A 10,875-nucleotide genomic window follows, 5' to 3' on the forward strand; every position below is an offset into this window, starting at 1 on the left:
GAGGGGAAGGAGTGGAAGGCTTTAAGCCTGGGAACAATTTTTGTTTTCAAAAAGGACGTTTAAAACATGCAAATTAAAACAACTGAAAAAATAATTCTTAACATTTGGCATGGCCAACAGTCTCGGATAACCAGGGACTCTTATTGCTGGTAAGAATGTGAACAACTTTTTGGAGACTAATTTGTGAAGATGCATCGAAAAGCCTTTTTTTGTGTGTGGTGACGCAATTAAACTTCAACGCACAGGTTCTATTATCTCATAAAATTAAAAATATATACAAGATAAATCTACAAAGATAACGATCACCGTGCTGTGCACCCCAGAAGCCTGGGAAAACCTTATCATCAATGATTAGAGTTGCTTTTAATACATGATGGAATGCCGTATCATCACTAAAAGCAAGAGGGCAGAAGGCCTCAGGCTGAAAGCATATGTCAGAAGTAGCAGTCACTGTTTTCACCTCTCTTCTGAACACCTTACTCCACTGATCAAGGGATACTCGTTTTAATCTCTCCATGTAATCTTCCACAAACAACTCCAATTACTACTGATACCAGCACCGAACATCCCTACAGCAAGCGACCTATCATCTGAGATGGTTTAGGCAAAAAATTACATAAAATCTAAAACAGAACTAATATTTTTCCTCTCAAAAATTCCTTTTTTCTTACTTCTGTGTAGATTACTTCTTTTAAAACAGTCAACTAGAAAATGAATATTTATACAAAATGCAATTAAAATTCAAAACACCACTTAAATATATTATAACATAGTATACAAAATGAGATTTTTTAGTCTTTTTCATTAAGCTCTTTTAGCCGTTGTGTTGTTTTTTAGCAAAAGTCACAATCTTATCAAGTTTAATGCTAGAAAAGCAGTACAATGAGTCTGAAAGATAATGAATATAAGCAACACCATGTTTAGTAACCTCAACTTCAGAAATGGAGACTCTGAACTGGCAAGCAATTTATTCCACTTCCAAAGCAATTTTCCTATTGTATTGAAAATTTTACCTCAGTATTTAAAAACAATAAGATGATGAATAATGGATTTTTCAGAGACAGGATAAGCAGAGAATATTAAGTGTCTTTGTTGCCTGGTGTCATACACACTTAATTGGTTTGTCACTCAAGAAAGATCAACGTTTCCAGCAATTAAGTATAATTCTGGAAACAAATTTTTAAAATGAGTAACAACAATGTGAACAAAGACGACAGAATGGGTGATACCGACCCGAGAGTACTGCCACGGTAAGAACTGAAGACAGCTATCTCAGCTGCTGCCAAAGGTTTAAAAAAATCAGGAACTTTCAACAAAACATTCAAGTACTGGAAGACGAATAATTTACATGTATCTAAGTAAAAGTAGGTCAATACAATAACTATCTTAAACTCACATTTTTATCTTAAGTATCCAACAGCCTTATTGTTTCCACTTTGATGAGAAACATTTCTGAGAGTCAACTGATTTTAAAGGGAGAAAAACATTTAAAATATGCCTAATGCTTAAACCTTCTTTAAGAAAAATAAACACTCCCTCTTTGCCTACATGTAAATAACGCAGAAAAACAAAGCGACAAAATGCTATAGAGAAATGTGCATATTTTCTTCATCAAATAGAGCTTCCAAGTTCAACTGTGTCACTGATGAGTCATTAATGAGCAGCAAAACTGCATGAACTTCCAAAAAATTGGAACTCCTTCCTTCCTACAGCAGCAGAGGAGATGAACAAGGGAATAGTTAAAAAAAAAAAAAAAATTTAAAGGAACAGCACCAGAGCAGCATGCTTTGACATCAGCAGCAAAAACAAGCAACAGGGACAAGGGTCAGGCAGTCCCTCAAGCTGAGGCCCCCCGGCCACACACTGTTTAAGCAGTAACCTTGGAGTTACTGACTCCTCTTACACAATGTTCTATAAGAGATGAGAATACCAACTTCTCAAATAAGAAATTACACTAACGCTATACATAAATGGAGACAAACTTCTGAATCAGAGTTAATGGTGCGATATCTAATATATGTAAAATGTCAATCTAGAAATTTACAGATGAGCGGGCCAGTTAGCTCAGGACACACACTCCAGTTGCCCAGAATGTGCTATCCCAATCGCCAACTCTATCTTCATGCTGACACTGTCGGTTTATAAAATTAAGTGAGACATTTCCACGCTGGCAAGTGTGAAGAATGTCGTAAATGTGTGCGAACTACAGCCCCTGTAAAGGAAATTAATTCTATAAATTTTAAGACTATGTCTCTGATTCCAAGGAATCCTGGGCCTGGGTACTTGGATAAATGTTATCTTACTAATCATTCTGTACTTTAAAAAAGCTTTCAATTGCAAACCATCACAGCAAAGGAAAAATTTCATCTTTACAAACAGTAAAATATTTTTTTATCATCATGATAATTGTAAAATTTTTAAGATTCAGAAAAAATTGTACGTAGACACTCAATGAGAAAACACTAAAAAAAAAAATTGTGTTGCCTCTACTAAGAAACGTACTAATATTTTAGAGATAATCTGACAACAGGCATCTGTTCTCAGCATGAATCTCTTTTTAAAAGAGACTGATAAAACGGAAGACTTAAATAAGGTCCACAGCCCCATAGCATAACACCAAAATGTCCAGGATACAAGCAAAAATCACTCATTACACCAAAACTCAAAAAACCTCAACGTGAATGAGAAAAGAGAATCAAGAGATGTTAACATCAAAATGATGCAGATGTTGCAATTATCTGACAAGGGTTTTAAAACATTCATCAGAAAAATGTTTCAACGGCAATACAAACATGTTGAAGCATATGCAAAAGAACAGAAAAAAGACTCAGCAAAGAAACAGCTCATATAAATTAGCATCAACTGGAAATTTTGAAACGAGAAAAAAAAAATAGCAGAGACTTAAAAACTGAATGGACAGGCTCGGCAGCACAATGCAGGAAACCAAGGAAAAATCAATGAACTTGAAGACAGAACAACAGAAATCACCCAATCTGAACAGAAAACAGACTTAAAACAAATGAACAGAACTCATGACCACATGGGACTAAAAGAAAAGATCTCACAAGGTGTCACTAGAGTATCAGAAGAAGAGAAAAAAGAAGGTCCCAAACATAAGTATTCAGACAAATAAAGGCTGAAAACTTCTATTTGACAAAAGATTCAAGGAACTAAGTGAAACAGTATAAACTCAAAGAAATCTATGCTAAGGCCCATAATAATCAAACTACTGAAAACTAAAGACAGAGTTTGAAAGTAGTGAGAAATGATATCTTACCTACAAAGGAAAAATCATTCAAATGACATCAGATTTCTCATCAAAAATCATGCAGGCCAAAAAGAAGTGACATAACATTTTTCAAGTGCTCGACCCCAAACTGTATATCTCGTGAAAATATCCTTTAGGAATGAAGGGGAAATAAGACATCCTCAGATAAAGTAAAACTAAGAGATTTGTTTCCAGCAGACCTACCCTCAAAGTATAGCTAAGGAATTCTTAAAACAGAACAGAAACGATAAAATAAAGAATTTCGGTACATCAGGAAAAGAAAGAACAACAGAAATAGCAAACATATGGGTCAGTAGAATAGACCACCCTTCTCCTCTCGAGTCTCCTCAATTATGTCTGAGAGATGAAGCAAACAGTATGACACTGTCTGATGTGCAATTCTAACTGTATGTGAGGGAAATATTTAAGTACTTTTACATATGCAAAATTTACATATAATTTTACAAGACACAAGCATACCTCAGAGTTATTGTGGGTTCGGTTCCAGACCACTGCAATGAAGCAAATATGGCAATAAAGTGAGTCACATGAATTTTTGGTCTTCTGGTGCCTATAAAAGTTATGTTTACAATGTATTGTAGTCTATTAAGTGTGCAACAGCAATATGTGTAAAAAAAAAATACGTGCCTTAGTTGAAAAATACTTTATTACTTAAAAATGCTAACCATCATCTAACAATGCAGCATTGCCACAAACCTTCTATCTGTAAAAAACACAATAATGCAAAGCACAATAAAACAAGGTATGCCCATAATCACATTACTAATAGGGGAGAATAAAAGGATGTAAGATAAGAATTATACACTTTACTCAAATTGATAAAATATCAACACAAGTATACTGTGATGAGTTATGTATGTATAATATAATATCTAGAACTGCTAAAGAGTATTTATACAAAGAGAAGATCCAACATAAAACACCATAAGTAAATCAAAATGGAATTCTAAAGTGTTCAAAGTAACCCGCAAGAAATCAGGAAAAAGAAAACAGAGAAACAAAAAACACAGAAAACAAAAAGTAAAATGGCAGATGTAAGCACTAACTAACCGTCACTACAATGAATGTAAATGTTCTAAATACATCAACTCTAAGACACAGATCGGCAGAGTGGATAAAAAATATAAACCAACCATACACAGACTAAAAGAAACTCACTTTAAATATAAGTAGGTTGAATTTAAAAGGATGGAAAATTATACGCCAGGCCAACATAAATCAAAAGAAAGCAGGACTTCCCTGGTGGCGCAGTGGTTGAGAGTCCGCCTTCCGAGGCAGGGGATGCGGGTTCATGCTCCAGTCCGGGAAGATCCCACATGCCGTGGAGTGGCTGGGCTCGTGAGCCATGGCCGCTGAGCCTGCGCGTCCGGAGCCTGTGCTCCGCAACGGGAGAGGCCACAACAGTGAGAGGCCCGCGTAACACACACACACACAAAAAAGTAAACTTCAGAGCAATAAAATTACTAGAGACAGACAGGGAAATTACATAAGGATAAAAGTGTCAGTCCCTCAAGAACACAAAGCAATCCCAAACGCGAATGCACCGAACGACAGACCTGCAAAATACGTGAAGCAAAAATTGAAAAAACTAAAAGGAGAAATAGACAAGTCCATGATTACACTCAAGAGACTTCAACTACCCACCCTCAACAACCCATACAACAACTAGACAGTAAACCAGCAAGGAGAGAAGAGCTCAACACCATTAACTAACGAGATCTAATCACATTTCAGAACATTTCACCCAACAACAGCACCATACACTTTCTTTTCAAGAGTCCCAGGAATTCTTACCGATGCAGACCATATCCTCAGTCACAAACTGCACCAAATTTAGAATAATTGAAATCACACAAAGTGTGTTCTTTGATCACAAAGGAATCACACTAGATATTAGTAACAGGAAGATAATAGTAAATTTTCCAAACACACTTCTAAATAATCCATGGGTCAAAGAGGATGTCTCAGAGAAAATCAAAATATCAGAATTTGTTGGACACAGATAAGTCAGTACCAAGAGGGAAATTTACAGCACTAAACATTTATACTAAAAAGAAGTCTCTAATCAATAATCCAAGCTCTCACCTTAAGAAATGAGAGGAAGAGAAAAATAAACCTAATGTAAGCAAAGGAAGGAAAAAATAAAGAGCAGAAATTAATGAAGTTGAAAAAAAGAAAACGATAGAAAAAATAAGTAAAATAAAGATGGATCTTTGAAAAGATCAAACCTCTAGCAGGAATCACCAACAAATAGAAGTGAAGGCACAAACCACCAACACCTGAATGAAACAACATCAAAAGGGAAATACAAACAACTCTACACACATAAATATGGCAACTTACCTGAAACAAACCAATTGGTCATGGGGCACAAACTATCAAAACTCACCAAATATGAAATAGGTCATTTGAATAGCTCAATAACTATTAAAGAAACTGAATTTTAAATTAAAACACCCTAAAAAGAAATCTCCAGGTCCAGATGGTTTCACTGGAAAATAGCAAATATTTAAAGAAGTAACACCAACTTTACACAATGTCTTCCAGAAAGTAAAAGAGAAGGGAACATTTCCCTACGCATCTCACGGGACCAGAAAGTAAAAGAGAAGGGAACATTTTCCTACTCATCTCGTGGGGCCAGGTAACAGGGGTAAAATCTGACCATCACTGCCACTCTATTCATGGAATTTAAAGTCTAATGAGAAGAGAAGCAGTTATAGTCAAGTGCAATCTGTGGTATGAGGGGAAACAGAGTCCTACAGGAGCCTGGCAGGAGCATCCCATTTTATCCTGGCTGGGGTTGAGATCAAGGAAGCCTTTAGAAATAGTCATTTCCAATGCTGACAAAGTCAGGAATGATGCCACTGAAATAATGGAGATGTGTAAGTGCCAGAAGAAACAGCTAGAAGAGTCCAAAGTAACTGCCTGTGGGATGAGAGGCTGGGGTAAGGGAGAATGAAGATGAGGGGTAGAGAGCCACGGTATCTTACCATAGGCCTTTTACCACCAATTAACTTTTTAAACTTTACGTAAATGTCACCATGATAAAATACAAGCAAAGGCAAACTTCACAAAATAATGCAGAAGCACAACTTCCAGTCACAACCCATTTCTCCCTCTGCTCCTCCCACCTAAGTACAACTATAAACCTTGGAAATAAAGCAAGAGCCAACCGCAGGAGAGCTCTGGAAGGTGGGAAGAAGGCAGCAGTGAGAGGAAGAGAGCTGGGCTGACCTGGGATGTGGAACTGGAGGAACACAGTGGCAGGACGTCTTACATGCCCCCACTGGACAAAAGGAAAGACACAGGCCCAGCACTGCCTAACTCCCAACCTAGCAAGAAAAGGCAGCCCAGGAAGGCCATTACTCCCCTGACAGAACAAGAGTCCACCACCACCAGCAAGATAAGATTGACAAGTAGCCATGGGAATTGGCATCCTTCCCCACGGGCCTGAGACTCCCCTATCCCACCCTGGGACACGAGAGCATCCAGGTGGCACCAGTTAGGGTCCCTGCCACAACAAGAGGTTAGAGGCCTCAGGAAGCCTCCGTGTTCCCATGAGCCTGAGGCACCCCTCTCTCAGCGGGCTGGGGGGCGGCCAGCAGCACCAACAAGTGCAACCCCACGACTGAAGCAGCTAGCTCAGGAAATGGCTTCTATCCATGGCCTCTCCTCTTCCCCAAGACGCCAGAGCAGCCAAGGGCACCAGAAAAAAGGATTTGGGCACAGAAAGCCTCCTGGCCACAGTGGTGCTGAGTCTCCTCTCCTACCAAGACACACCAGGGAAGTCAGGGGGCACGTATGGAGGGGGTACATCCACAGCCACTGCCCAGCCAACACAGCCTCACCATCCACATGGGATGACACAACCACCTCTCACCAAGACACTGGGCCTAGGGAAAATCCCTTCTTTTCCTCAGCAGCGTAAGTAGAGACAAGTAAGAGCTCCAGTAGCACCACATAAACCAAGCACACCAAAAATCACAACCCTGAGAATTAAACTGTCATTGGAACCATAGCCGACAAAGGTAGGCCAGGACCTATGTGCTAAATCTAAACAGGGTGATCATCTGCTAAAATAAAAGATACAAATAGGGCCCACATTCTCCTAATAGATGAAATATCCAGGAAACAATCAAAAACCATCCATCATACAAAGAACCAAAACACTGACAGTGTGAATTAGAAAAGACAATCAAGTGACACCAAAACTAAGATTAACTCAGATACTGGAATTATGTAACAAGCATTTCAAGCACCGAACATAAGTATGCTTCAACATACTTGAGAATTTCAAATTCTCTTGAAACAAAGAGAAATTATAAAACTGAAAAATACAATAGTAGAAACAAAACCCCACTGGATGGGATCTATAGTAGAGTGAAAATGACAGAGGACAGAATTAGGGAACTTGAGAACAAGTAAATAGAATTTACGCAGTCTGAACAACACAGAAAAGAAACCGGGGGAAAAAAAGAGCCTAAAGGAATTACGTAAAACTAACAAAAGATCCAGCATTTGTATCACTGGAGTCCAGAAAGAAGAGGAGAAAGGGGTGGAAATGAAAGAGGACTTGAAGAAATAATGGCTAAAAACTCCCTAAATTTGGGGAAACAAAATACAACAGATTCAAGAAGCTCAGTGACTACCCAACAAGTTAAACCCAAAGAAATCATACCAACATACATCAAAACGTGAAAGCAGCCAGACATAAATGATGCCTTACCTACAGGGAACACCAATTTGAATGACAGTGGACTTCTAAGCAGAAACTATGAAGGCTGGAAGGAAGTGGAACAAGTTTCCAAGTACTAAGAAAAGAAGTGAACCAGGAATTCTACATCCAATAAAACTATCTTTCAGGAATAAAGGAGAAATAAAGAACTTCTAAGACGAAATCTCAAGACGGGCTATAGGAAGGTCTTGAAATAGAAAGGAAATGAAAAAAGAGAGAATCCTGGAACATCAGGAAGGAAGAACAAAAAGAGCCAAAATATGGGTACATACAATAACCTATCCTTATCGTCACAAGTTTTATAAACCATATTTGATGATTTAAACAAAAAGTATAACACCATCTGATACTCAGGACATGATATTTAAATTGCAGGGGGGAGAAGGGAGGTAAAGGAACCAAAATGAGTTTTCCACAAATCACTCCACATAGTAAAATACTGATACCAATACACTATGGTGATGTCACATACATATACTGTAATACCCAGAGCAAACACTATAAAAACTATACAAAGACCTACACCAAAAAACACTGTAGCGATATCAAAAGAGCATTCGAGTAAAAGGAAAGTAAGAAGAGAAACAGAAGAATGAGAATCCAAAGAAACAGAAAACAGATTAATAAAGTGGCACACTTAAACTCTAATGTAACAGGGACTTCCTTGCTTCCTTGGTGGTCCAGTGGTTAAGACTTTGCCTTCCAATGCAGGGGGTATGGGCTCGATCGCTGGTCAGGAGCCAAGATCCTACATGCCTCAGGGCCGAAAAACCAAAACATAAAACAGAAGCAGTACGGTAACAAATTCAATACAGACTTTAAAAATGGTCCACATCAAAAAAAAAAAAAAAAAAACTTAATAAAAAACTCTAATGTATCAATAATTACCTGAAATGTAATGGCCTAAATATACCAATCAAAAGACAGAGATTGACGGATTGAATAATAGAGAAACATGACCCAACAGAAACTCACTTCAAATTCAACAACTTAAGATAGGTTGAATGCTAACACCATGCAAACATTTATCCACAAAAAGCAGATGTGGCTACACAAGTCTACTAAAGTAGACTCCAGGGTAAAAAACAAATTGCCAGAGACAAAAAGAGAAATATTACCTGACAATAAAAGAAGTATCCACCCTGAAGACACAGAGATCCTAAATGTATATTTACCGAATGACTGAGCCTTAAAATATATAAGGCAAAAACTCACAGGTGTGAACTTCGATGGAAACCGACTGTGAAATAGGTGGCACGTTTTCAAATAACATCTGCTAAAATCAACCACTTAGAAGATTACCTGCGCAATTACTCTTCCAGGTAACATCAGGGAGGAAAGGACACGACACTTCTCCACTTCAGGGCCAAACACTAAACATGGGCACCTTACTAACTTCTCCTGTAACCCCCAACAATTCTACGAGGAAAGATACTGCCCCCCCCCCATTTTACAGCAGAGGAAATTAGGGCCTATGGTTACCTAAGATCAAACAGCTAGCTAATACGGAAATGAACCAAGATTCAATTCAGCTCTGTAGCATCATAATAGGTCCTCTTTTGACTACATGTTACAGCCTCTCAAAGAGCCCAAACCAAAAACTATTCTAAAATTGGAATCCTGAAGCAACTGGATATTGAAACCTGTACTTTTTCACTCTATGTACTAAAGACTGATTGCTTCTACAACTGCTCAGGAATAAAATTTTAACAGCTCTGAAAAGCATTATCTCCCCTTCCTATAAGTTTCTTTTTCTAACCACTCTATCATTTATAAGTGTAGTATTCTTCCCTTTGGGGTAAGAAATAAGTTACGAACTAAAACCAACTAGGCTATGAGACTCCCATTTTAAATCAAAGGTCTGCACTGTTTAATTCTACCTCTTACTAACTGTAACAATTTAACCTTTCTGAATCTCCGTTTCCCATTCTTAAGAGCAAAAATTCCTGTCAACACAAAGTACTTTGTATGTACACGTTCAAGCAAAACGTGCACTTAGTAAACAAACTGAAATGTCTTCACTTGCTCTTTACACTTGTGAAAGTGATTCCCAACAAGATTTGAATTTCTAAAACTAACTGGAAGTTGTATCTGCCATCTTCGCGATTTCTCTGGTGACACAGTACGGGTCTCGCAAACTAACAACTGCGTGATCGGTGCCGTGCGACCTGCGGTGCCAGTGCTACTTGAGGGAGCAGCCCCCCGAACCAGAGGCTCTTCCTCCTCTGCGCTCAGCCCGGCGCCGGGGCACACCAGGGTCGTGGCAGCGCCCGGGCACCTCCCGGACCGTGGACACCGTCCCCGGGTCAGGCGCACCCGCGGGGCTCCGGAGCAGGCCGCCCTGGGCGGACCCCACCGGGCCGGGCGGGGAGGGGCGCCTGGGCGGAAGGGTGGGGAGGCACCGTCGTTACCTGCTGGACCGCTCTGCCCCTGGCCCGGGCCCCGCCGCGCTGAAGTAGGCCGCACGTTTGCAGTTGGCCGCGGCCGCCGCGCTGCGCACCGGGTACAGAGGGATCTGTTCCGCCATGTTCTGGCCGCCACCTTCCCACCCCTCCCCGATCCCCCTCAGTTCGTCGCCTTTCCCCGCCCGCTCCTCTCAGCTTCGACCCCGCTGAAGCTCCGCCCGCGCACCCTACCCCTTCCCCGTGCGTCGAGGCCTGATGGCGTCACCACGTGTCGGGGCCCGATGACAACACCGTCAGCGACGGTGCGGTGCGGGAGGCGGAGGCACCCGAGGCCCCGCCCTCCGCGCGGCGGGGGCCAGTGACGTCACCAGCGGCGAGGGCGCGAGCGGGAGGCGGTGGCGTTCGGAGGCCCGGCTCCTCGCGCGTCGCCCACCGGTGACGTCACC

General features: G+C 40.4%; 1 protein-coding gene across 1 annotated transcript in view; it reads right to left on the minus strand.

Moving 5' to 3' along the window:
• Window positions 1-10,557, minus strand: part of ATP9B (ATPase phospholipid transporting 9B) — a 225,279-nt gene extending 214,722 nt beyond the window's left edge. The window contains exon 1 of the mRNA XM_007449962.1: window positions 10,436-10,557. Within this exon, the coding sequence (XP_007450024.1) occupies window positions 10,436-10,551 (116 nt within the window). The 5' untranslated portion in view covers window positions 10,552-10,557. The remainder of the gene's footprint in view (window positions 1-10,435) is intronic.
• Between the last annotated feature and the right edge of the window lie 318 nt (window positions 10,558-10,875).

The sequence above is a fragment of the Lipotes vexillifer genome, unplaced genomic scaffold (genome assembly GCF_000442215.2).
Source record: "Lipotes vexillifer unplaced genomic scaffold, Lipotes_vexillifer_v1.1 scaffold1012, whole genome shotgun sequence".
Lineage (NCBI taxonomy): Eukaryota > Metazoa > Chordata > Mammalia > Artiodactyla > Lipotidae > Lipotes > Lipotes vexillifer.